Raw genomic sequence first — 27,919 nt, forward strand, 5'->3', positions numbered from 1 at the left:
ATGTTCACTTTATAAAGTTTGATACGATTCGATACACCCAGTTCAGAGACAAGTTTCATAAACGAGACTTGTGTAGTTACTTTCACATCACGTAAAGAATCCTCCTTTCTGTTCATTTCAGGGAGCTTATCGGGAGCTGTTCTTGTTTCTCGTCGTGCAATAATTACGATCATGCGCGAATGTCGCATGACGGAACTTACGTATCAAATTAATTTCAGTTTCACTATCGCGGTATCACGTCCACGATACAAGTTGGAGGACTTCGTGGGTTTCATTCAGTAGATCTCGTTACCGCTTCTGAATCTACTTGACAATTCTGGAGCCACTGCCCTGAGGACATTGTCTATTTCCTTACTACAGTTAATGAACAAGACTTCCTGTCCTCGAAGCGAAAGGTCGTTCGCCAGGAGTTTGATATTCTGGAAATTAGAAACCATAGACATCAGTTGATTAACATTCAGGGCCTGCCACTGAACTGTCAGGGTAACTGAATTACCGAGAGAGTTGAAGAAATCCCAAAATTGTATCACATCTGCAATAAGTCTCATGCTTGAATGTTAAGAAAATGTAACGATTAACTATCAATTTTCTTCAATTTTCACATCGTTTCCTGCCATCGGGTTCAATTGAACCCATATGCATGATAATAAAATGTAAAGATAATAAGTGCCGCCGGAAATTTGATTACATAATTAAAATGTAAGTAATTGAAAACAACAAAGACATACGAACAAAAATGTAGAAATGACGAAGAGACTCGAAGAAAGCAATCATGCTTTTGTTTCTCATTCTCTGTTGTTTTCAATTACCTAAATTTTAATTATGTAATCAAATTTCCAGTGGTACTTGTTATCTTTAGATTTCATTGTCATGTGTATGGGTTCATTTCAACCCGATGGCAGGACACGATGTGAAAATTGAAGAATGCACAAAGGGTGACAAAATCGCGCATGGTGTTTCTTTTTGTTGCAGAAATTGTTTACTGGGAAAGTGTTATATCAAATGCAATTATGTTTTGGGTTTCCTCGCGATAATGGTACATATATTTTTCTATGCTCATTTAGTTCATCGTAGCTGGTGAAATTAAAGCTTTAACATCTTTTTAACTGTTATTACGGCTTGTTTAAGGTTACAGGCCTATCTGAACAAAAAGTAGTTTTAAATAATAGTGGCGTATACCTTCGCTACGGTAACGTCGATCCTCTTCAGGTTCTTGCAGTCCAGGATAACGTTGCCAAGGTTTTCCTCCGACAACCTCATTACATTAATGCGGAGATTTTCCGCTGCCGGAAACGTTACCGCCTCTTCCGGCACCACATGAATTGTTTTACGACCATCGACCTGAAGAATCGTTTATAATTAACGTTACACTAGAGAAATTCGTTGTAATTACAAATATAGTTGCTCATGTTTGCAGTATCCATGATTCCTTCACAAATTGCAAGTACATAATCTACCATACCCAGAGAAAAAGATTTAATTGAACCAAAGAAATATTTTTTTTTCGAATAATACCGGAGAATATATTTTATTAATTCAAAGAACTCGACTAAATTCGAATAAATTGAATGGACATTTCTTCGGAATTATGACTATTATTTCCAATCAAATAATTGTACTTTGATTTAATTAAGTATTTCATTGGTACCGTTCAAAGAAGTATTTTTTTGGTTGAATGAGTTTTTTCCACATCGTATTAGGTTAGTTACTTAAGGAATAGAAAGGACGAATAAAATAGAAAATAATCCAAGGCAAAAATAGGGTTTCTCTGTCTTCTTTTTTCTGTCACTCGGGACAGTTTAGATTTATTTTATTCAGTGCATTTCCGCACACAGAGAGGACTTTCCGGTAACGACGAGAGGCAGGAATGTTTCAGATGTTTCAGAATTCCAAGAATGCTTGGATTAAATCTACACGGCAACAGTCTAACCGCAAATGGGGACGAAATTCCTGCCAGGTTTTCAGTTCAAAATGTCAAGAATGGTTTGGAATGAATAATTGTTTAGATGGGGTATGCTACGAGGTCCATTTTACTACCTGTTCCACCTTCATTACGATGGATGGTCTTGCTGAGAAATAGAGAAGCAGGGCTAGGTTAATCGCGATTCCAATGTAGACGCGATTTTGGTAAAATTCTACGATAATGCTCAATTTGCCAAAATTAATTTCAACGATACATTTTTCAACGGGAAGTATTCTTGTAAGATTATATATCATTTTCATTCTCTATTGTGGGAGTTATCAATAGATTATGTCCTATTTCATATGAATCTAGGAATTCTTTGCGGATGACGACAGATAACATAAATTTGTATAGCGTATAGCGTAGATATATAAATAGTGTATAGAGTATAAAATATAGTGTATAGATATGATGATATATAAATTTGTAAGGTGTTCGCCTGGGAAACGGAAGTTACGTTCTTTTGAAGTTTGACGTTTTCAGTTCGAAATGTCAAGAATGGTATGGAATGAATAATTGATTAGGTGAGGTATGCTACGAGGTCTGTTTCATTACCTGTTCCACCTTCATTACGATGGATGGTCTTGCTGAGAAATAGAGAAGCAGGGCTAGGTTCATCGCGATTCCGATGCCGATTCCCATTTCCAGGCCCAGAAACACGCAGCTCAGCAGCGTGATTGACATTACTAAGAAGTCGGTCTCTAAAAATGATATTGCATCCCAATCATTAGTTTTGCCCTATATTTTCCAATAGTCTTCCCGAAACATCACATATTTCCCTACTTACAACACTCCGATACATTAGGAAACGTGTGATAATACAAATTAATAAGGAATATAATAATCACCTCAGTAGCATAAAATATTTCTCTTATGTTTTCTGTATATTTAACGAATATCGTACGTTTTGTAAATATCTAGCAGATATTTGAAATATTTGCGATATATTTACTTTAGAATTTTATCTTTTATAATATAGCAGTAATTGTAGAAAAATAATAATGAGATGGTATCAGTAAAAAATGTATTGGAGGGATTATACAGATTTTCAAGGACGCCGTTGTAGAATTATACGCGATGTGTTACCGTTTTCTGCCATTTTTATGAAATCTTTCCCAGCCGATATTAAAATATGGCGATGAGTTCCGGGAATAAAGAAATATTCCTTCCCGTTGTCCCTTAAAAACGTTGCAATTTCCGGGAAGCTGAATAAAACATCGTGCTACGATATTTCCGCATAAAATTCCATAGCTCAGCTATTCCCGAGAAATGTGCGAGCGAACCAGGAAATTGATCGGAGAAAATAAAGGATTTTTTGACTGGATTAATGAATGCTAAATAAGAGGTCACTTGAAATTGAGAAATAGTTTCTAGTAATACTTTCTCTATGGCACAATTTTTTTAATAATTAATTTGATTTCAGTTTATCACGTACTTCGTTCAATTAATTACTTACTACTAGTTAAAAAAAAACATTAGAAATCGCTAAGATACCCTATATTTCTGAAAGAAACAAAACTTTGTACGTCATGTAAAGTATTGCGATAAGTAGGATAAAAAATATATCATATTTACTTTTGGCCCGCCAAAGTAGCATGTACGTTTTGAAGTCCAGCATGTAGTACATGGCACACGTGATAACACCGGCTAAAGTTGCTTTGGGGATGAAACGGAAAGTGGATGTTAGTAGTCCAGCTGCAAGTAATACCAGAGCACCTGGAAAAAAATTTCAATCAAATAAAATGCAATAAAATCCAATTAACCCTTTGAGAGCTGTGGACCCATAAGTGGGTCCGACGTTTGGTCCAATATTGCTTCCACGTACTGATGAAATTCGCCCATACGCTGAAAGGGCTTAGCGCTCAAATGGTTAAACTCCTCCGTTCAGAATTTCCTTGATACTCCCAGGCAGTTTCACGTTACTTTTTGTTGTTAATGTAACGAACACGAAGGAAATTAAATAATGCACTCTAGGCGGAAAAGAATATTGTCTGTGTAACATTACTACAAAATGAGATTTATTTATTAAATCTTCCTGCCGTAAGGGTAATTTAAAGTATGTAGGAAGAGTCAACGAAAGCCGCCATTCTAAATATCTCATTATTTAATAATGTTATCAGCAAATATTTTACATGAAATATATTTTATTCGGAGGAGGTCGTCGAATGGAAGTATTGATATTCTTTCTGTTCTATATCTTCTAAAATATTACGTTGATCTTCAGTTTTTTTAATTCGCATCTTACAGTTTTCTTAATTATATCTTGTAGTCGATAAAAATATGAGTTCAGCGATCTATGCTAATATAGCTTTAAATTGTCTCGAATGCTCAAAAAAAGGTCAAAACTTACAAAGTGGAAATGTATCACTCATTTTTATCATGTTTCTTAAAAACTTTTTTTTTTCTATCCTAGACCAGAACCAAGATCATATTTTTTTACGAACAATGAAATTTCACGAGCATCGCGTTCTTCCTTAGGGCCTCCATAATCACGTGTTAACGTTTCAAATGATTCGATGCACCCAGTTTGAAGAAAAGTTTTATCAATATTTTGACGTTTTGATGTATAAAATGACCCTTTCATATCACCTTAAGGTGACGTGAAAGTGGCATGAAAAAGGACTCGTTTATGAAACTTTTCTCCGAATTGGGTGCACTGAATCAGTTCAAACTTGACAATATGAGCATGGAGGCTATAAGGAAGGTCCTGACACCCATACAATTTTATATTTTAACAATTTGTTTATAGATGTTTTCAACATTTTTCATGAAAAATGAAATTTTTCGAGCGTGCTTAACAATATGAGCATGGGGGCTATAAGGAAGGTCCTGACACCCATAAAATTTCATGTTTTAAAAATTTATTTCTAGATGTTTCCAGCATGTCTGATAAAAAATGAAATTTCACGAGCGTCAGGACCTTACTCACAGCCTCCATGTTCACGTTGTAACTTTTGAAACGATTTGGCATACCCCGTTCGTAGAGAAGCTTCATGAACGATTGGTCTTTCGGATACGGCTTTCACATCCCCTTAAATACTATTTTCGGTAATATACAATTAGCATTTCACCTGTAAAGAACCCTCCTAGAGGAGTCCTCACCCCCGAGGCGTGGTTCACGGCCGTCCTGGTGAAGGATCCTGTGACGGGCATGGATCTGACGAAGGACCCGAGGATGTTGGTCAGTCCCAGTGCCAGCATCTCTTGTGTCGCGTCCAACGACTTCCCCATGGCTGGAAAAGGCGCATGGAAAGGACGTGGGTGAGAAATAGAAATTGCCTGTCAGGGTAATAATTTAGCGAGCCGGCCGTTTCCTTCCGTCCAAGGAGTTGGGAAACGGTATCCGGAAAACGGTCCGACTCTTTCGGAGTCTTCCGGCCCGGAAACACCGCAAACACGAAACGTACCGAAAGCCTTGGCGATGGCGATGTGCTCGATAGTGGAGATGATCGGCATCGTGATCAAAGTCGGTCCCATTGCCGACGTCATTTCCAGGAAGTCGTAGGTTTGATTCTTAAATGTCGTCGAAAAGGGCGGCAGAGAGAGCGGTGGAAGCCCTTCGCCTAGGGTTCCTGCAAAATTAAATGTGATGGTATCGGGATATCTAAATACACAATTTGCAAAGAAATCGCAACACCTGATGAAAATTGTAGAAATCAGAGACCGACATACGGGGCGTCCTTTTTGAGATGTCTTTTTTCAATTCGATCGGCTTACTTTTCAAGCAATCTTAATGAAACTCTTAATATAGCATATTGACGTCATAAGGGTTTTTCATAAAAAACGTGACGCTATTCTGTTATCATTTTGAAATCATAATGTCACACCATTTTCCAGTACCTAATTGTAACGTTAATCGTGATTCGAATTTTGCGAGGAATCAAATGAGCCTAAAAATAACGTGGTAACATATTATAAAAGATATCAAATCGGAGAGATCGACCTGGGATACCTTCCTTGTAAATAGTATATATATATAGTTATGAGATATGTTTAGCGTTGAGTTTTAGGTGTTGCAGGGTTTTAGCGATCAGAGTAGATTCTGGTTTCAATTATCCTTTAACAATTATTCAGTCAGATTTCTCATCTGGAGTCGTTCATTTCAATATGACTTTAAGGAGATACGTAAATCCTCTGCTAATCTGTTTGTACAATTATTGAATTTTTAATGAAAGTTTGTTCGTTTCTTAAGGATGGGGTGATATTACGTCTGAATTGGCATAAGAGGAAGTGCGTGTGTTTTAGAAAGCAATTTGGAAATTCTACTTAAAGTATTTATCTGTGGATATGTTTCTGTATTTTCTTTCAATTTTCAATAATTACCTGTTAGCCGGAAGGGTGTTTCGCCGTTGATATAGAAGATATAAGCCATGACAGTTCCTATCAGAACTGCAACTGCATTCCGTGATAACGTGGTCATCCACATGACTTTCTGCGCCCACGTCCCACTTCTCCGTCCCGGCAAATTCTGTTTATCAAACAATTATTAAATGAATCTATGTAATGATAACATTGATATCAAATAGTTATGTAAACTCTCGTAGAGTCTATGTGCTCTACTTCTCCGCCCAAGGAAATTCAGTTTATCGAATAGTTATTAACACATTCGCGACCGCTGACGTGAATTTACGTCTTTTCAAGTTCTATTCCTGGTTGCCGCTGACGTGAATTCACGTCATTTTAAATTCTATTCCTGGTTGCCGATGACGTGAATTCACGTCATTTTAAATTCTATTCCTGGTTGCCGCTGACGTGAATTCACGTCATTTTAAATTCTGTTCCTGATCGCCGCTGACGTGAATCACGTCCTGCTTAGTAGTTGGCTCACTAATTGTTAGCCGGACAAATTTTATCACTTTTATCCTTGCTTTAAACGATACAAGTTTGCGGCAACCAGTTTCAGAATTTCATTGTTTTCGCCGGTACTCAGTATTTGAAGCGGAAAAAATTTTCCGGTCGCGAATGTGTTAAACGAACCTATGTAATGATAACAACTGATATCAAATAGTCATGTAAACTGTGGTAAAATCCATTTGTTCAACTCCCAACCGCGATTTGGTCGAGATTTTCTGCTAAATCGTCGTATGCTTTGCTCGTAAAACTTTCGGCCATTGTTTTGTACGAAAGAAATAAAGCGATTGTCCCTCGAGAAATGGGAAAACTCTTAATGCGTTTGAGATAGGGTCGTTTGACATTAATCATTGTACCGAATTCAGAACAATTATAAGTACATTTTAAGGCCTCCTGATAAATATTACATTGCTCCATCCGTTCTTAAATTCTTGTGTATGAAGATTCATAACGCAAGAGTTAACCCTTTGCACTTCTTTGTCGAGTGTGACTCGACAACAGCAATTGACATCTTAATAATTGAGAGTGCAAATGGTTAATGAAAGATATTATATCGGTAGAAATATAACATTCTGGAGAGTAAGTTAATTCGTATTACACGTTGTTTCAAGAACACCATAAGCAATATTAGAGATAAATAAGTAAAATATTTAATTTGCAAGAGTTAACCCTTTGCACTTCTTTGTCGAGGGTGACTCGACATCAGCAATTGATATCTTAATAATTGAGAGTGCAAATGATTAACGAAAGATATTATATCGGTAGAAATATAACATTCTGGAGAGTAAGTTAATTCGTATTACACGTTGTTTCAAGAACACCATAAGCAATATTAGAGATAAATAAGTAGAATCTTTAATTTGCTGTAATTTTCATTAACAAAACAGTCGCTCGTAGCTGTTTAATGAATAATAAAAAGATCAAGAAAATGAAAAAGTTCAATATTCAATTCGTGGAGGTATTGTTTAATCAAGGAAGTCAATTGTAATTATGAAGGAAATATCGCCAATCAAAAACGATAAGTGAAACTAAATATTTAGTACAACTCGAGTCAGCATTGAAATTAAATATTCCTTTGCATCTCATCTCTTATTATTATTATTCTGGTCACGAAGTTCGGTAATTTTAAATAAAATTGTTAATGTATAAATACCTTTAGAAGGACCAGAAAAGCGACGGTGCCGAAGCCGAGTAATAAGTCAAAAGTCAATTGTAATTACGAAAGAAATATCGCTAATCAAAAACGATAAGTGAGACTAAATATTTACCACAATTTGAACCGGCATTAAAATTAAATATTGCTTAGCCATTTCTTACTTTTTATTTCTAGTCGCGAAGTTCGGTAATTTTAAATACAATTGTTAATACACAAATACCTTTAAAAGGACCAAAAAAGCGATGGTGCCGAAGCCGAGTAACGAATCCGTCCATTCAACTTGTTTAATATTCTTCACTATAGAGATCAGAGAATCCAGGAAGGATTCACTTTTTCCAGCAATCCCGAGGAGGGATTTAAATTGAGCGGCAGCGATATTAAGAGCAGCACCAGTGGTGAACCCTGTTATTACAGGCAGTGATATGAAGTCCAGCAAGAAACCTAGAAAACAGGAAATTGCATAAACTACCCCATTGTACGTAACGAGCTCGAGAACTTCTGCAGAACTAAGCGAAAGGTTTCCCTGACCTTTATTAAATTTTCCTTTAAACAGCGCTTTAATTTCGAAACCCTGTCGAGGCTTGTAATGTTGTTATCCAGGTGGAAAATAGAGAAACGCGGAACAGCGGGAAATTTAAGACGTTACGTAATCATCCCGTAAAAGAGTGGCGGAGAGCAATGAGAGATTAAACATTGAACTTTGTCGCGGAAATAGTGAAGGGCGATGGTAATATTTTTGTACAATTTAGACATACCTTTGACTTTTAACGAGGCTTCTTTCGGGGTAATGTATAGGAAATAGGGTATATATTATTAATTAATTGTAAATGAAGTGTTGTAGATAGGGAAGCACTTCATCAAAGTTCGAAGTGTGGGAGATGCATTAAGCTGATGCATAAGTAATGACACTTTTAACACGTAACGTAACGTGTAAAAAAATGCCATTACTTTTGCATCGACTTAATATAAGTAATATCATTTTGGTAATCACGGTACTCACGTGCACGGGGATTGCTGGAGGAGGAACGCGATTGGTGGTTTATAGGCAGTAAGGTACCTAGATAGGAACCAGGATCCTGCGGTCGGTCTTACCTAGATGAAATATCCCTAGGAGGGTGATGATACATCCTTTGAGGAAGCAAATCAGGACTGCCATGTCCGGTCCAAGTCTCGTTACGAGAGGCTGGACCATTAGTGCCATAATAGCAGTAGCGCCAATCGTGATGTTATCACAGGATCCAAAAAGGATGTACACGAATGGTCCCATGAAGCCAGCATAAAGTCCATACTGAGGGGAAAATCCTCTTATTTTACTCATGATTTTCCAGAATCATAAAACTCGATGGATTAATTTACTAACTGAGGCATTTATATTTGTTCCATCGACAACAATACGATTAAGGCGATGGGAAAAGTGGCGTCGAAGAGCTTTCCTTTATGAAACTTCTCTCCGAATTGGGTTTACCTAATCGTTTTAAACTTTACAACGCGAATCTCGAGTTTTTAAGGAGGGTCCTGAAACTCATGAAATTTCAATTCTTCAAGAAATTTCTTTACGGGTATTTGTTGAAATTTCCAAAAGACATGAAATCCCATGAGGATCAGGACCTTCTTTATAGACTCCATATTCACGTTGTAAAATTTGAAACGATTCGGTTACACCCAGTTCAGCGAAAAGTTTCATGAACGATCGATCCCTCGAATGCCACATTCACGTCCCCTTAAGGTGATGTAAAAGTGCCGCCGAAGAGGTGTCGTTTATGAAACTTTCAAAATATAAAACATAAATGTGGATACTTTAACCAAGATCCTGAAACTCACGGAATTTCAATTTTTTGTTTCATTTGTTTATAGGTATTTCAAGAGTTTATATAAAAAATGAAATCTTATGAGTGCCGGGACCTTCCTTATAGTATCTGTGTTTATATTGTAAGATTTGTAACGATTTGGTACACTCAGTTCGGAGGAAAGTTTCATGAACGATTGGCTCTTCGGATGCCACTTTCACATTCCCTTAAGAGATCGAAACGGATGATCATGGAAAGAAGAAAATGAAAAGAAAACGAGAATAATCTTAATTTTCTACTCAACGAATTTCTCTTATTAATATTGAATATACGTATTTCTCTTGTCGTTTTTGGGTGCAGTTCCTGAGAAAATGTATAAAAGAAATTTGAATCTGGCACTAGGTATTGCGCGTTTTTGAATTTAGGGGTATGCGTGATTTTGAATTACAGGACATTTACCTCGGGATTTAAACCAGCGACTATTCCATAAGCAATGCCCTGTGGTATTGCTGTTAAGCCGACTGTAATACCAGCCAGCATATCTTGAAGGACCCATGATTTTTTATACCGGGGTAACCAACTGAGTATTGGAAATCGCCTTTTGACATATGACCTGCAATCTTGCCGTAGGCTGGTCACTGAAACCACGAAATTATCCTCATTTACATTCAATTTCACCAATCTTTGCAACGGATTGATAAGTACATATTACATTTCGATTCTGATCAATAGAAAAGCTCGTGACAGGTTCTGAAAGAAAATACTTTCTTATTGGACCATTTTGAACCGCTAGATTTAAAATGGAATTACCCCATTCATAATCTTGAAATGTTACCATGCTCCTACTTCATGTTCATCAAAGTTCTTAAATGATTATATTTGCGTTGCATTACAATTAAAAATAAAAAATAGGAAAAGGGAGAACGAGTCATCATATGTACAGTATTTCATTTACAGAATCCCTGAGTTCTATAAGCATGTATTTAAATGGTAAAATCAAAATAGTAATCAGCAAGAATAAATTAATCTCGACACAGTGTTAGTCATTACACTTGGTTCAACTATCTTTCTTGCACGTACTGCCCGGTTTTAATGGTAATTGTTTTGCACTGATGTTCATTAAGTGATGGGCCTAACGGACATAAATTCATGAAAGTAAATGACAATTTTCTTGCTAATTTTTATGGATCTTGGATAGACCTTTACTCGGTGTTCTTTTTTAAGTACTTACTCTTCAATCCGTTAAGGCAATTCTCGAAATTGTTAAGGCATTGTTACAGGTAAGAATGTTGGCGATTTATGCGATTGCTATTGCGCTTTACTCGATGCAATTGGAGCTTCTGCGAGTCTCCGTACGGAGTACTAAGCTCTTTAAAGCTGACGAGCGTTCTGCTTCCTACAGACACGTTACACTTGTCATTTTGTATTGCGATATCGTGTTCGGGCGTTACATAAAGTCGTCATGGTGATCGATTGATCGATCCTTCTATTGGCTCCGACGTTTTATCGCAAATTGGCAAAATAAAGAGCTCTGACGGTGAGAGGAGATAAAATCTCGCCAATTGCGAATTATGAAGGAAAGGATTATGTAATCTAGCGATGGCTTATCAGGAATTGCACCTTTTTCTCACGCGACTGATTCCAATGTTTTTAGGCGAAGGAAAATCAGTTTATACCATCATACCCTTTCGTTATAATGAATGCGTATAATTTTTTATACAAAACTTCACAATTATTTGGGTATACGCTGAGTGAAAAGTTTACTGTCTAGGCGAAATTAATTACGGCAATCTAAACGTGTTCCTTGCTAAAAAAATGTCAACTTCGGCAAAATTGATTTTGTCGAAATCATCGGCGTTGCAAATCAAATAACATTTGTATATCAAACAGAAATGAGATTGCGAAAACAGCTTTTTGTATGAAGTTCATTTCAGATATTGAAAATGATAATGAAGGTTATATCACGTTTTAGATCAAATTTTGTGTTTTACGTAAACAACTTATAACTCTTTATAAAAAGTTATTCATGGCGAATATTCCAAGTTGCAGCCAGTGAATTCACCAGTCAGAGTTTTTAGAGAAAACGTCTAATATACTATAAAGCTACCGAATTTTACTTTGGCACGAGGATATTATTAATTTTTCCAAGGTTTTTCACTTTTTTAATTGCAAAAACTTTGCATTCGAAGACGTTTATGTACATCGATCTAATGATATTGAATAATAAAAGCTTGGTGAAAAATAGATTTCACTTAAGTTCTTTTTTTTTTATTTCGGAAGAATATTAATTTACCTAGTCACACATTAGTGCAGAAACCTGCATTGATATTTATAGGTGAACTTAAAGGAAGGAAAAGCACCGGTGATAGTAATCTTTTAATTATATAATGAAAAAAAATACCATTATACAACCAGGTATCATGGACGTCACACGCTTCAGTCATCGACATTTCAGAATAATCGGTGCTTTTGAAAGAATAACAAATTATATAATTCACGAAAATATGAGGATTTTAAATCCAACTCATAAAACTGGATAAAAGTACGTAACATGTCTGAAGGCTTAAACCGTAAGGTATGTTATTATCAATGGATGTTATGTCACGTGTTTTCGTGATAATGAAAGACGTCAAAGACATGACATCATTGAAATGATCATATTTAAGGTATTTAGGAAGTACCGATATAATCGAAGAATTGCGCAAGTTTGTTAATCTTCATCATTTGGAAGAAAATGACGGTGCATAACATTTGTAACATGTAAGGTAACATACATGTAACATGTAAGTAAGGTTTGTCTTATTATTTCCTACACAGCTGTAAAACATTATTATAAAACGAATAACGTAATATATACATGATATACTGGGGACGTGTTATATGTTATGTCAATATTATATTGCTGAAATACTGACAAGTTAGTAATAATGTTACCGAACGGTAATAATTCAACATTACATGATATCCATGCATCTTTTGAATAACTCGTTATATATATATAATGTTATTCCAGTGTTATGTAACTGTTACATAAGGTGGGAATTGTAGATGTAAGCATATTGTTTTCATACACGGGTATGTCAAATGAATAATAAAATTATATTTCATAGGTGCATATTAACACTACCAGTAATAACATCTAAGAATAAAAATCGAGCAAATCATATCGTTATACGGAGAGGATCACCCTTTTATATTTTATACATAATTACTAAATATTTTATACATAATTACTAAATATTTTATACATAATTACTAAACTCTGAAGAATTGTCCAGTTGTACATTTTGTCCCGGAAGTCTCTACTGTTAAAAAGGAAGTAAAAATACCGATTTTGAGTTGAAATATCTATTTTTGACAATTCTTGATAGATCAGCAAGTATTTTTACTTATTTCGTTGTCGATCGTATGCAACCTACCGCCACTCATATTTTTAGTCCTGCATCATTAATAAGGTGATATTTTCGTTATAATCCATGTTAGATCTGACCTTCTCTCTGGAACACGGAATCGAGACATGGCAGCGAAAAGTGCACGCCTCTCCTACGACCTTTTTAAAGTTTTAGCACATTTTGTGTGCGATCACCCGAAAATTCTAAAAACTAGGTAAAAACTTCAGAATCTATTAACTCTTTTGGTATGAGGCGATAACTGATCATAACACCGTCTGAGGTGTGTAGGAATTCTCTTTTCGCATTAAAAATGTCTCTAATCCGCGAATAAGACATTTAAGGTGAAGTGAAACACGTCGAGGAAGTTGATCGACGTCGGCAAAAAAGATTCTTCTAAATGCCTGCGTTGCCGACGTTCGTTTTTATATTGACAGCTGTGTCGAATTATATTGGATATTGTACCAAATGGCATACCCCACCTGGCGTTTTCGTACAATAAATATCAAGAAATCGAAGTAAAACTCCAGAAATCTTCTGGATTCATGCTTTCTGGGGCCCTAATTGAGTGCAGAGGGACCCCCTGCGCCATCTGTGATTTCCAGGTCAATTAAATTTTCCCTCCGAGACCTCGTATTCCCATCGTTTTAGCATAGAAGCGCATACAACACTTTTTTTGCCTTTATCCCGTTCAAATGCGAGTTTCTCGATTACCGGTGTGTTCTAAATTGTCATACTATTGTCTTAACACTTTAGTTTCTCATATTAAAGCCTTCAATAATTGGATATCGATCGAAATATCAGAGCTCGATGGAAATATTTAAGATATACAGGGAATATTCACGGAACGCATACATTTTTTTAAATATTCAAAGCATGTTCTGGCTTATGAATGTATGTACAGAATATTGACTAAATATTCCAAGTACCCAGAGTATATTAAAAGATGTGAAGAATATTCATAGGTACAATTGTGTCATCTATGATAACATCGATTTCGTCCTTCTTACGGGGATTCGAGATGAAAGCGAAGTGCCGAATTGATATTCAAACGTCGCGCTCTTCCGCCAAAGGGTGGAAAGGTGACGCGCATGCGCGTCGATCCAAATTGTGCCCCGTTTTAGCGCATGAATGGACGCGGAGTACCTCAGTGACGCGCGAAACGCGCACCCGACAGGAGGGTGGTTTCGAGCGTCGGAGCTTCGAAGCAGCGTGACAGGACTTTCAGGACTAAAAACACTCCTCGTCCGTCACGTGTGACTATTGGATATGCATTTCTCCATGATTCTAAAAAGCGAATAAAGTTGTCGGTTTCCCCAAATTCTCTGAAAAAAAAAAAATATTATTAAAGCCCTGCCTTCAGAGATGGATACGCGCTGTAACGAGCAAAAAGAAAATTGCATCTCTCGAGCTGTACATTGAAGTTTGACGTTACAACAAGCGAAGTTGGGAACATCGGAAGTGACCCCGTCAAAACTAAATAAAACGTTAAGAAATGAGGACTCGTCGAATCCACTGAGAACATCAATTAAAGATCCCCAGCGAGGAATTGAAACAGCGTTCGCAGAAAATGTTCTTGAAATTATTCCGATAAGCGACAAGGATCCTATATACGATTTATAAGGATCATCGGGAAGGGTTGAAAGGTATTAGAAAAAAGTCTCGCCTGTTAAACCGATGCCTGAAGATTTTAAAAATGAGGACTCATCGGATCCACCAGCAGCTTCAATTAAAAGATCTCGGTCTTCTTCAGGAAGGAACCACGTTGAAATTGTTAGGAAATGTGGAAGAATTTCTATCGAGAACTATGGGAAAATCGAATTGCCAATCCGGAAGGATACTGCAGAAGAGCAAGAAAAATTAATGAAATTCCTGGGAAAGATTTAACCAATGCTTTTGATCGTTACTTATTAAAGAAATGAGGATATGCAGAAATGCAGGAATCTTGTTTCCAGTGGGATATTTATAAATATTTTAAAACTTCCCATTTCGGGGTCGCAAGCTTTATGTTGTGTAGTCGTAGAATTTTAATCTTAATCGAATGATGCGTTGAAAATAATTAGAAATAGCGAAACCACCTTAGCGTGTCCGGGTCTACTTTCAAGTAGAAAATATGTCGCGACGTTAGGATGCAAAGTGTCGATGTGCGAGGGATATTGAGAACTTCCTCTTCTTTGTGCCCCGAGGAAAGAAACGCGTTATTGACTTCGACTTATAACATTTATCGGCCAAAGGAGAATTCGAAAAAGCGACGCGAAGCATCCGGGAAGGAGAAGTACATTGTACATAACAAAAGGACGCGAATAGTGAGATAGAAGAAAATTATAAATAACTGCGGACGCAGTTTGAGGTGCATTAAACGGCACTTCAAAATGCGAAGTTAAGTTATACAATAAAGACTGAAGGTGCATTCGTACAACTATCGTCTCGCTAGCTGCAAAAGGTATTTCTTTCATTATTATAGTAGAAAAATCACGCATTGCGAAAAAGAGAAATCTCTATGAAAATAATTTCAGGTTTTGTTTCTGTTTTCTACGATGTTTGGCAATTTAAAGTAACTGAATTCATGCTTGACTTTCTCTATACATGTCTCTATACATGTATTTCAGGCATACTTCGGTAATAAAGGAGTACAATAAATTAGAGGTAGAAATTCGGTATACAAATAATGTCAGGTTTTGTTTCTGTTTTTCATCGCGTCTGGCAATTTAAAGTAATTGAATTCATGCTTGTCTTTCTATCTCTATACACGTATTTCAGGTATACCTCGGTAATAAAGGAGTACAATAAATTAGAGGTAGAAATTCGCTATACAAATAATGTCAGGTTTTTTTCTGTTTTTCATCGTGTCTGGCAATTTAAAGTAATTGAATTCACGCTTGTCTTTCTAGCTCTATAAATGTATTTCAGGTATACCTCGGTAATAAAGGAATACAATAAATTAGAGGTAGAAATTCGCTATACAAATAATGTCAGATTTTGATTGTTTTTCATTGTGTCTGGCAATTTAAAGTAACTTAATTCATGCTTGACTTTCTCTATACGTGTCTCTATACATGTATTTCAGGTATACCTCGGTAATAAAGTAGTATAACAAATTAGAATTAGAAATTCGGATTTCGATAGGTAAACAATTATTCGATAAATACCGTTCCAATTTTTTGTATTAAAAAATGCCGAGTTTCGTTAAATACCGACACTTCGGTAATTCGTGATACCGAAGTTCGGTAATTTTTACTGTTACCGGTATTTTGAACAGCTCCAACTTTTTCGTTTCGGCGAGAAAATCGCAGCGACGACGCGGAGCATCGCGACGATGCGTAATTCGAGATGATTATGTAGGGGAGGGATAACAAATGGTAAAAAATTAAGGTTTTCAAGACGAGAAAGTGAGGAGCATTTATTTTAATGGAACGACCCGTTACTATTCACCCCAGGAGCCATTTGTCGGCATTAACTTCTCTTGGCTTGTATTTGCTAACCGGAAGGTACATACAACTAACGAGGCACGATTCTACTGACGAGCATTACATATATATACACATATATATAATTTCCTTTCCATTGAATTTCTTTGGATATTTTTCTATTCAATTCGCTATCAGAGCGGGCATGCTCGGCTGCTTTATCATCGGTTCTATTTTTCTTTCTACCGGCAGCGGAGAAATGAGGTTCGGCGGAAAAGGAAGGCAAACGGGAGATCAAGCGTGAGTGGATAAGGGAAACGAAAATGAGGGTTTAAGGTGAAGCGAAACCCCCTTCAAATCAGTCGATTCGAGTACAACATTTATTTTTAAGGGTATTAGACCAAACTGTCCGAAACTTTGACACCTCACTCCTGATCATCCAAGAATTGTCCATTAAAAATTTGGATTTTTTGAAAAAATTTTATAACTCAGCCCAGTCCAGAAACAAAATGGCGTCGAGCTCTCATATTTCGATCGATATACAATTATCGAAGGCTCTGATATGAGAATCGAAAGGGTCAGGACAATTTTACGACAATTTAGAACACTCTGGTAATCGATAAACTCGCATTTGAACGGGATAAAGGCAAAAAAAGTATTCTATACGCTTCTATGCTAAAACGATGGGAATACGAGGTCTCGGAGTAAAAATTTAATTGACCTTTTCTTTATAATTATCGTACGAAAACGACAGGTGGAGTATGCCATTTGGTACAATGTCCAATATAATTCGACCCAGCTGTCAATATAAAAACGAACGTAGGCATTTAGAAAAATCTTCTTTATCGACGTCGATCAAGTTCCTCGACGTGTTTAACTTCACCTTAAAAAGGTACGCGAGATATCGCTCCGGAAATTCTATGTCCCCTTGAATTATTCCCGATCGAACGACTCCGAACTTGTTTGGATAAAATATTCTGGGAATTATAATTGAATGCACGGAAAGAACGATTGAACTTTCTTACGCGAAGGCCGAGATTGGCTCTAACTTTGTCCTCGAGTAGTTGGCTTAGTTAGTAATTAAGAAAGTGACCTAGGAAACAAAATTTGGGAAACTTTGTTGCAATTTCTGGCTTACTTTCTTTTACACCGGTCTATGACATAACAAGGGGAAGTCATTTTTCAAATTCAATTGTTAATTGAATATCGTTTAATGTGCGATGCTTCGCGGAGTTTCGTCATTAGCTGGAACTTTGTTTTTTATTCCAGCATTGTTCTCTGGTAAACTTGCACTTCATACTAAATAGGAAAGATTTATTTTTGTAGTTACTGCGTTATATTGAATTTCTTGACTTCTCTTAAAGATGGGTCAAGTTATTTAAGGTATCCTGGCACAAATATTTTATGAACCACTCTTAAAACCGTATGATGACTGACAAAACGATTCATGGTATAAAAGTAAGCATTTTGGAAGAAACACATTAATAAAGAATGGAGAGATATTTTCTAAAAAAGAAAACGCAAAGCACGAAATGTCATGTATTTAACGAAATGTATTTGACGGACTTAGTTTATTTTTATGTTCACGTTTTGTGATTGACAATGGCCTTGTTAAGTGAAATATTTATGGCATGTGCAGATTAGTTCGACGTTTTCAAATGATACGTGAAAGAAATTGAAACATCAATGGGCGTTCTATAAATGTATTTTCGAAAGTAACTTCTCTAATGTGAATGTTGAGTCTTGAGGATCGCAAAAAAAGTATTAAAACAGTGTAACGGATAAGTAGATATCAAAGTAAGTTGAAATATTGAAATCACGTCAGTCGCCCCACAAAGCAGATTTAGCTGGGACAATTCACATAAAGTAAACAATCGTTTTATTGACATTTCTTGTTCAAAATTGTTGTCTCTTGCACGTTTTTCATCGAATTTATTGTTGCTTGGAAAGGCGATACCGAGGAGAATAAAGGAACGGAGAGAAGTGGCGAATCCGAGAAGAAGGGAGAAATAGGAGGGAGAGTGAAAGCGAGGGAGAGAGGAAGGAAGTGGAGCGAAATAAGAAAATAAGCAACATTTTTGTTGAAAATTGTTGTCTCTTGCACTTTTTCATCGAATTTATTGTTGCTTGCAAAGGGGATACCGAGGGGAAAAAAGGAACGGGGAGAAGTGGCGAATGCAAGAAGATGGGAGAAGTTGGGTGGAGAGAAAAAGCGAGGGAGAGGAGAAGGAAGTGAAGAGAAATAAGAAAATAAGCGTTGCAACGCGAGAAGAGGAGAGATTGAGAAATATTGTTCCGATTCGCGAGCGGAAATATTTGCTCGCGGAGGAGCCGCGTTGATTCCGTAAAAGCTCGCTTCAAACGCTTTTGCATCCACCGTGTGTATATCATTCTAATGTCACATTGGAAATTTCTTTCGACAATGTATCTTTGAGGGATCCATTTGTGAAACTGTCCTGTTGACGATCTAGCAAAGACCTATCCCAAGGAATGAAAAAACAACAGCTATCGCTCGTAAATAGAAACCGAGCCGATAATAAATCTCCTAAACAAAACAATAGCTAGATCGATTCAATTTTTATATTTCACTCTCCATGGGCTTGGTGTTTAAAAAGATGGGATGAAAGAGAAGAGTGGTAATAACGAAGAAAATGATGAGAAACAATTTGTAAAACCAATGTTGATAATCCACAATTTGTACCCCGGGGGAAGGAAATTAAGTACGTGGAAAGTGGAAATATCAGTCAAAGTAAATTACCAGGGTTGTAGTGAATGTGAAATGCGCTTTAATCGAGGTGAGTTATTAAAAGAGAAATAAAGATACAGGAAATATTTGCTCATCGGGATGTTTTATTTGATCCTTTACGGAGAATGTAAAGTAAAAAAAGGTTATACAACGTTTGAAAATAGCAAAGCAATGTTACACCAATATAGGAATTACAATAATATTCGTTGTAGCAGGGGTATAGCCCCTTAAGGAAATATTTCCTCTACCTTTTCATTCTCCTTTAATCTTACTTCAATTGAAACGCATTTCACAGCCTATTAACCCCCTTCAATAAATGAATAGCGTATTACCTTTTATAGAAATTTTTCGACCATGAATAAAGTTAATGATCCTGACGACAACAACGGCGACAATATCAAGAATACTAATAACAACCATAACATGAGCGACTATAACGGCAGCGAAAACGATAACAACAACTTTAATGAAATAATAGGAAAGAAGCAATGAAAATTCATGAAGAAAAGGAAGAAAGCAATGTGCAGGAAGATTTATTGGAGCAATGTTTCCCTTTATTGCGATGAAAGCGTTATATCATTATTGGATGTTTATAGCCAATAACGAAGCCTAGAATAGGTTGAGACGAAGTGGATAAAGAATGTGCTGGAAGAGTGATATCGGGATGCAGCTTATCAGCGAATGATATTCGAGAAGAGGGGCCGAGACAGAATAGATGGTCGCGAATCGACGTTGTATAAGTCTGTCCCGGCTCGTTAAGGCGAAATTAACGAAGATCTTGGATCCATCGAGTGGAAAGATATTACGAGGACCTTCCTGGATAATCCGGTAAATGCAAGGTGATGGATACTCCAAGTGGACATCCGGAAATTCCGGCGACAAAAGCGGGGTGTCCGCGTTCTGACGGATCGCGTGTTTCAGGATATTCTTGGGGTGACTGTTTTATTATCCTTCGGAAAATAGATTTTCCCTCAAATGCCGTTTACGCGCTAATCTTTGGCAATAGCCATTCGATAATGCTCTAGATAAATGATAACTCATACGACGGGCCATTAGCGTTAAGACTTTCCGCGGCATTTTTTTGCTAGAATAATAATTACTGCCAAAGCGAGGCTTCTAATTTCAGTCGGTACGCGTCGAGTACTCCGTGATCCCCGTTAATAATATTCCCGGGATGACTGGGTGTCCTTTTGAGGATACGTCCTCGGTCCGAAGGAGTGACGTCCTAATGGGCACTAGGTCGCATAATAAAGAAGCGTGGGTGTCTTCATTCAACGTCCGGCTACTTGTTTTCCGATGAACAGGAGTGCAACCATTAGACGTAATCAATATCCATCATCGGCTCCCATTGTTCGGGGGTGTCATTACGGACGAGTGTAGAGACCTACCTTGCCGGCATCCCCCGGAGGGGCGTTTCGACTGATCGCGTAGGACGTCCGTGGGGAACTATAGATTATGACCACTGGTAATAATATTTCTGGGAGAATTTATTGCTTTGAGCTATTCGGCTGGAACGGTTGTTCTTAACCCTCGGTTCCTAGGAATTCTAATACACTGTATACTTTTTTTTATGTTGAAGTGAAACTTATGCCACAATAGTACGCGTAATTTCGCATGCTATAAAAGGACCTATAGATTATTAACACTGTTAAATAATTTTACTGGGAGAATTTATTGCTTTGAGCCATTCAGCTAGAACGGTTGTTCTTAACCTCGGTTCCAGGGAACTCTGGTACTCTGTATATTTTTTTTATGTTGAAGTGAAACTTATGACACAATACTACGCGTAATTTCGCACGCTATATAAGGACCTATAGATTATTAACACCGTTAACTAATATTTCTGGGAGAATTTATTGCTTTGAGCTATTCAGCTGGAACGGTTGTTCTTAACCTCGATTCCAAGGAATTCTAATACTCTGTATACTTTTTTTATGTTGAAGTGAAACTTATGCCACAATAGTACGCGTAATTTCGCATGCTATAAAAGGACCTATAGATTATTACCACTGTTAATAATATTTCTGGGAGAATTTTTCGCTTTGATTGATTGATACTTTTCTTTTATGTTGAAGTAAAACTTATGATACAGTAGTACGCGTAATTTCGCATGGTATAAAAGGAGCTCCATTCGGAAAGTGTAACGCTCTTTTTAATAGTTAATTACTGTTTACGTTCAGCTCTGTGTTTTAGTATCGACACAATTTGCGTTAGTGCGTTGTTCTCTCAGTTAATCATTGACATCTAACACTAGGTTTATTTATTTTTAGTAACATATTTGATGATCCGGTCTTTTGTATATGGAAGGGGGCAGTGGAGGATTGATTGTTTCCCGAAACGCGTTTGCACGATTTGATAAGTATAACGATACATATACATATTTCATGTGCGGTCCAAGACAATTTCTATTTACTCAGTACGGCTCAGGACTAGCCAAAAGATTGTACAACCCCTGTTTTAGTAGTTTAGGTGTTCGATAAAGTTTCCTGATAATTAATTAAGATTCCCCCACTTGGGCATCGTACAGGAGCCAAAAAAGCACCTGCAAAGCCGTTTTTTTAACAACTTGCTTCACTAAAACAGTCACTGTTCGGCTCACTCTTATCACAGATAGCGGCTTAGCTCCTTGTCATTAGGGTTTAAAGTAATTTTCTTTTTATATTAATGGTTTAACATTTTTCAGGCAATGCCTAAACCTTCAGTTTTAGGTATGCAGTTTAGGTTTAGGTATGCAATAAATGACGCCCGGGCGGTCGTTTCTCCTACTACTTGCGATCATTTTACTATTATTGATCCCTTTAATAAGGCATGACTATATACAGCGGTTATGACCATCGGAAAGAAAAAAAAAACCATTCAACGGTCATTATTATTACATTTTATGCACAATATAATTATAGAAATTGATTATGTAGGTTCCGAAATCACCTCAGATGCACAAAGAAATTTGTTCTATTTATCATATCATAAGTAGTATATAAGTATATCAGTAGAGAAGTATAGATGACTTTGAAAGGATTAAAAACTACTGACCTCGAAAGATGTGAAACTTATTACCATAAGTGGGTCTTAAATCCGGTTTATAATGAATTCGCGGCAATTTAGCAACTCTGTGGAGGCTGTGACGTGTTTTGCATTGTCGAGTGACTTCTCTGGTTTTCCTGTTGACGCAATCGGTAATACTACGTTGAAATATTATTTGGAAATTTACCTTGTTTCATCTTATGGCAGATACGTGTCGGTAGTTCTGAGGTGGAGTGGAAAATATATATATGTATCATCGATGGATATTACGCAGACAGGTATTAATCTTAAAAGCTTGGCTCGTAATGTCTGCAAAAAAGGGAAAGCGAAATTCGCGACTAATCGGCACCGATAATGAGTTAATAAATATACTCGTCAGCTGTATTCATAAACGAGATCCTCCGCGAACTGAACTGTTAAATTGTGGTAACGTCTGGTATTTAAAAATTGGATTAATTTTTCTCGCATGTTTGAATAATATGGAGATTATGAGAATTGCTTCCTAGTCATAAAACTGAGATCTATTTCATTATCATCGATGGATATTACTCAGACAGGTATTAATCTTGAAAGCTTGGCTCGTATGTCTGCAAAAAAGTGAAAGCGAAATTCGGGACTAATCGGCACCGATAATGAGTTAATAAATATACTCGTCAGCTGTATTCATAAACGAGATCCTCCGCGAATTGAACTTTTTAAGTTAGCTTAGTTAAATTGTGTTAACGTCTGGTATTTAAAGATTGGATTAATTATCCTCGCATGTTTGAATAATATGGAGATCATGAGAGTTGCTTCCCAGTCATAAAACTGAAGTAGTTTACTTGCACGGGGATTATGGCACCGTAAAACGCTCTTCCTCTATTAAAGTAACAATAAACGATTATCATTTTTTCATGGATCTTTAATGTTCGCATCGTCGTGTTCACGATGCAACAAATTCAAACTATTTAGGGTCACTTATGCGCAAAATGATTATCATGGAATTCAAGCATAACTTTGTATGACGTAGATAAGGTAAGAGTAGTAAACGGAAATGAAAATAAATTCGATATTTATAGTATATAAATGAAAAATAAATAAAAGTTTCGCTCACTTTGCATTACAGGCCGAATATATCAGCTGCGAAATTTTAGTAAACGGGAGCAAGAATTTAAAAACCAACGCGCCATATTTTAAGCAAATCAGAAAATCACCATTGATCGTCTCTCAGCTGTAATAGCGAAGCATATAAATGAAGTGTAAGGGTTGATTTAAAAAAATTGGGTGTAGGAATGAAATATGGAAGAAAATCACTGTTATCTAGTTTGGTCTATCAAATTTACCTAGAAATTCTCCCTGCTCCATCACGTGCCGGATTCGATATGTAAACCCTCACGAAGGTCTACTGTAACTCACGAAATCAGCTGACTGATTGGCTGCACTTGGTTACGTTTAAATTTCGGTCCCCCCGAACACACGTCTTGAATATTAATATTTTGCTATAGCCTCTCGTTCATAGCCCCTCAAGCATAATCACCAGTATAAATCTGAAGCACTAAAGGGAAATTACGAGAATAACTTTTCAGTCATAAGCCCGTGTTGGACAAATGACACGGCGACTATATCACTGCAACCTCACGTGAAGCTATTTCTCTTCTATGGTAGATATAAGTAGATAGTCAATTGATATTTTAAGATTATTTACTTTTCCATGAAAACGTTCTGCTGGATATCTCACATGATTGTAGCACTGAGATTTCCCGGAGTTATTCGTCTCTTCAGCAGGCTTTAACGACAGACTTTTTTTAACGCGCTTTTATTAATCAAGTGCCTTTGCTTTTGGCTCAATAAAGATAAAGCAACAAATGATCCGTGGATAAAAGCACATGACTTGATATCGGCATTGGTATATGATGTGCAATAAAAGAACATCAGTCTGAAGTGTCACCGAAGAGGTTTAATTGTCAATTATTTTATCGTTTGATTGCGCTGTTCGCATTTTTGGGTCGAACAGTGTCGCTGCGAAGTAAATAAATACCAATAAATAATGGGCTTTATCGGCGCGTTAGTTTCAATTTGTAAATATTAAGAGGCAGGGAAGATGTGAACAATTCAAGGAGCTGCATGCCGCTTGGAATTTTTCGAGTAAATTTTCTCAACGCCTCATGGCGTTCAAACGGTTAATTATTTATTAATTAGAAATGATTTATGTCCGCGGAAAATTGGCTTCCAAACTTGGCCTACTTCATTCAATAAATCACAAAAGTAGTTGGCACTGATTTTACATAAATTAGTACCGGCTATGTCTATAGTTCGAGCCTTTCCAAACACGGCTTACATATTAATATTTTCCTCTTTTCATCCATTAATAACTGGAAAAACAATTGTTGGCGTATAACTGAATCAAAACACTGATATTACAAGAATAACTTTTCAATCATGATACCTTGCTGATTATTCACACAGCGAACGTAACTCCAGCTTCGCAGAGTTTTCTAGTCTCCGTAGAGTAAATATTTTAACAATTGTTTTAACGTGATTTTAATATTCAAAGACTAAAATCAAGGGGCAATAAAAATAGAATAATCAATACTTTATCATACAGATTAAAGGACATATCTGTATCGTGACCGATACGTGACCTACAGCAGCAAATTAATCTCGAATGCAATTTAATAATTATAATGATAAAAAATCCATGTGTTTAATACATCAATATGTATTAATACTGGCATATTTCGTCGGGATCTTTGCCCAGAATTTGCATTACTGCATAGAATTTAAATTCATCCAAAGGTCAGTTGTAATTCATAAAATCAGCTGTCACTGCTTGTACTGGATATGTTCACATTTTAAATCTCTCGCAAACGTGTGTTTTGTAAATTAATATTTTTGTACCAAATATTTGCGAGAATAACTTACTGCTGTCGTAACATCATGCTAATAACTTACACAGAGAGACGGAAGCTCATTGTTTTCCCGAAAAAAATTATAATAATTGATGCTTTCTAACACATATTTTTCATATTGATACACTTTTGTAGTATTTATATTTTCAATATTATTTGATATATTTTTTATAATATCATATTCTTAATATGAGGTTTCAAAGTACAGTGCAAGTAAAGTAATCAATAATTTATCATGGAGATAAAGACAGGTATCGATATCGTGGCTGTTACGTGACCTACGACAATATCAACTCATCGATACAATTAAACAGAAAAAAGTTGTTTAATTATTTAGTTATTGATTATGTAATCTAATCTTGTTATATTTCCTTGCAACATTACCTACACGTTCAATCGCTCCAGCACATGCTACATACGATTTAAATCTCTGTAATCACACAATCTACATTGATTTCACATACTGGCCATGATCATATTTCGAAACTTTCTATGAACACACATCTTGTATATTTGTTAATACTTTTCTATCACCGTTCAATGATACTACTTATTTATATGTTCGCAATAGAACATACATCGCATGTATAAGTCTGAAGGAAAGAACGGAAATTACAAGAATAGCTTTCTGATTACAAGATTGTACTGATTACTTACATGGTGATTAATACTATTATAATGTAGATTTCCTTTTTTTTCGCAGAATAAGCGTTAATAGAACACATGCTGTAACACATTTTTAATGCTCAAAGTCGGAAATCATCGTAAATTGAGTGAAAAACTCATTTTGTAAAAAAAGTTTGATGTTAAATAAGTTTCTATTTATTATTAGCGAGAAAAGTTGCAGGGTCGCTTGAATGAATTGAATATTGATTTCAAACAATACTTGATTTTATTGAGCTTAGATTTAAGTACTTTTTATGCATTACTTTTAGATTTTCTGTACATGAACGTATTAAAATGAAACGTCGATTCGTTTCGAGGAGTGAAAAGCTGAGATAACTTATAATTTCCTTGCACACGCAGGAATAATGTTTGTTCATTCAACGAAATTGTTTGATCACCTGCATTTGGTTAATTTCAGAATACGTTTTGATTAAGTGAACCGAATTTAAGTTCACTTGATTAAACACATTTGCTTAGATCTACTTAAATTCTTCGTCCAAATCGTTTTGTTAATTTTACAGAATATTTTATTCAATAAACCGAATGTTTTGGTTAAATGCACCAAATTACATTAATATTTGAGATAATCAACTAAGAGTTATTAACCAAAGAATTTTGTTGTTTCGATCAAATATTTTGTTGTCCATGTAATAACCGTATTCTATGGTTGAACCAACAAAGATCACCCTTACCCTTGACCCTTTCTGAATGACCACTTCATATCACCTTAATTAATATAAATATTTCATATCACCTATATATATATAAATCAAACCGTGAAAATGTTTATAAAACTTTTCTTCAAACTGGGTGCACCAAATTATCTGAAACTTTAACACGTGATTATAGAGGCCCTAAGGAAGAACGCGATGTTCGTGTAATTTCATTTTTTGAAAAGAAAAAGGTTTATTCTTTGATTCTTGTCCGAGATAATTATAAAATTATTGTCAAAAAATTAAATTTCACGAACATCGCGTTCTTTTTAAGGGCCTCCATAATCTCGTGATGAAGTTTAAAATCATTCGGTACACCTAATTTGGAGAAAAGTTTTATAGATATTTTGACTTCTGGTACGTATATATATGACACTTTCGTATTTCACTTAAGCACGTGAAAATCGGTCCGTTACCGAAATCAATTAAACGTTTTGCCGATTGTTATAAATAATTGTTTTGCTCTAGTAAATGCAGTTTAAAGAAATTTCTTTGTTAGGATTAAACTGTTCTCTCAGTGTACGTGACATGCAACGGCATTAATTTTCAACGCAATTAAACATTCCTAATTTTTTACTTAGTGACTAATCAATTGTACAGAACTTGGGGTCACTGTCATGTATCGCCGGCATCATTACCTACAAACTCGCCCTGCTCCATCACGTGGTGGATACGATGTAAAAATGAGGTAATTCCTCCCGAAGATCGGCAGCGATTCACAAATTCAGTGACACAAACTGCACGCGTGGGCCAAGATGTAAAAATAAGACAAATCCTCGTGAAGATTAGCAGTAATTCACAAATCGACTGACACAAGTTGCACACGTGGGCACGATGTAAAAACGAGGTAAACCTTTGCGAGGGTTGGCAGTAATTCATAAATTGACTGACACAAATTGCACGCGTGGACACGATGTAAAAATGAGGTAAAACTTCGCGAAGGTCGGCAATAATTCACAAATTGACTGACACAAATTGCACACGGGGGCCACGATGTAAAAATGAAGCAAATCCTCGCGAAGATCAGCAGTAATTCACAAATCGACTGACCCAAGCTGCACACGTGGGCACGATGTAAAAACGAGGTAAACCTTCGCGAAGGTCGGCAATAATTCACAAATCGACTGACACAAACTACACGCGTGGGCCACGATCACATTTGAAAACTTCCCGCCAACTCGCGTTCTACATATTAATTTTTTCCCGTCCCCGCTCGACGATACGACTTATATCTTAGGAACGACTCGGGAAATAAATGTCTCGCGTATAACCGAATCGGAACACGGAAACTACGGGGATAACATTTCGATCACAATACCGCACCGTGCC

At 36.3% G+C, this 27,919-nt stretch overlaps 1 protein-coding gene across 3 annotated transcripts; it reads right to left on the reverse strand.

The window, feature by feature from the left end:
* LOC105702693 (sodium-independent sulfate anion transporter) lies at positions 1-27,919 on the reverse strand. Of its 3 annotated transcripts, XM_012430443.1 has the most exons (12): positions 27,909-27,919; positions 27,229-27,443; positions 10,217-10,395; positions 9,063-9,258; positions 8,191-8,411; positions 6,287-6,431; positions 5,371-5,535; positions 5,035-5,196; positions 3,539-3,679; positions 2,519-2,664; positions 1,180-1,341; positions 1-419 (listed from the first exon to the last, which is right to left on the reverse strand). In XM_012430443.1, the coding sequence occupies exons 2-12, from the start codon at positions 27,248-27,250 to the stop codon at positions 276-278; spliced, it is 1,683 nt and encodes a 560-aa protein (XP_012285866.1). In that variant the 5' UTR covers positions 27,251-27,443; positions 27,909-27,919; the 3' UTR covers positions 1-275. The 3 variants fall into 3 exon arrangements, with proteins under 3 accessions (XP_012285866.1, XP_012285865.1, XP_012285867.1); XM_012430442.1 differs by having other exon boundaries at positions 27,229-27,919; XM_012430444.2 differs by lacking the exons at positions 27,229-27,443; positions 27,909-27,919 and adding an exon at positions 10,989-11,173.

The sequence above is a fragment of the Orussus abietinus genome, unplaced genomic scaffold (assembly GCF_000612105.2).
Source record: "Orussus abietinus isolate OABI.00-Male unplaced genomic scaffold, Oabi_2.0 scaffold258, whole genome shotgun sequence".
In the NCBI taxonomy this organism is placed as follows: domain Eukaryota; kingdom Metazoa; phylum Arthropoda; class Insecta; order Hymenoptera; family Orussidae; genus Orussus; species Orussus abietinus.

Excerpts from the sequence above, each read along its gene's own strand:
- LOC105702693 (XM_012430442.1), bottom strand. The coding sequence starts at position 27,469 with ATGAATTACTGCCAACCCTCGCAAAGGTTTACCTCGTTTTTACATCGT. Across the intron at positions 10,396-27,228 it reads GGAGCAGGGCGAGTTTGTAG|TGACCAGCCTACGGCAAGAT; the intron begins GTAATGATGCCG and ends TCGTGGTTTCAG. Across the intron at positions 9,259-10,216 it reads TCGCTGGTTTAAATCCCGAG|TATGGACTTTATGCTGGCTT; the intron begins GTAAATGTCCTG and ends TTTTCCCCTCAG.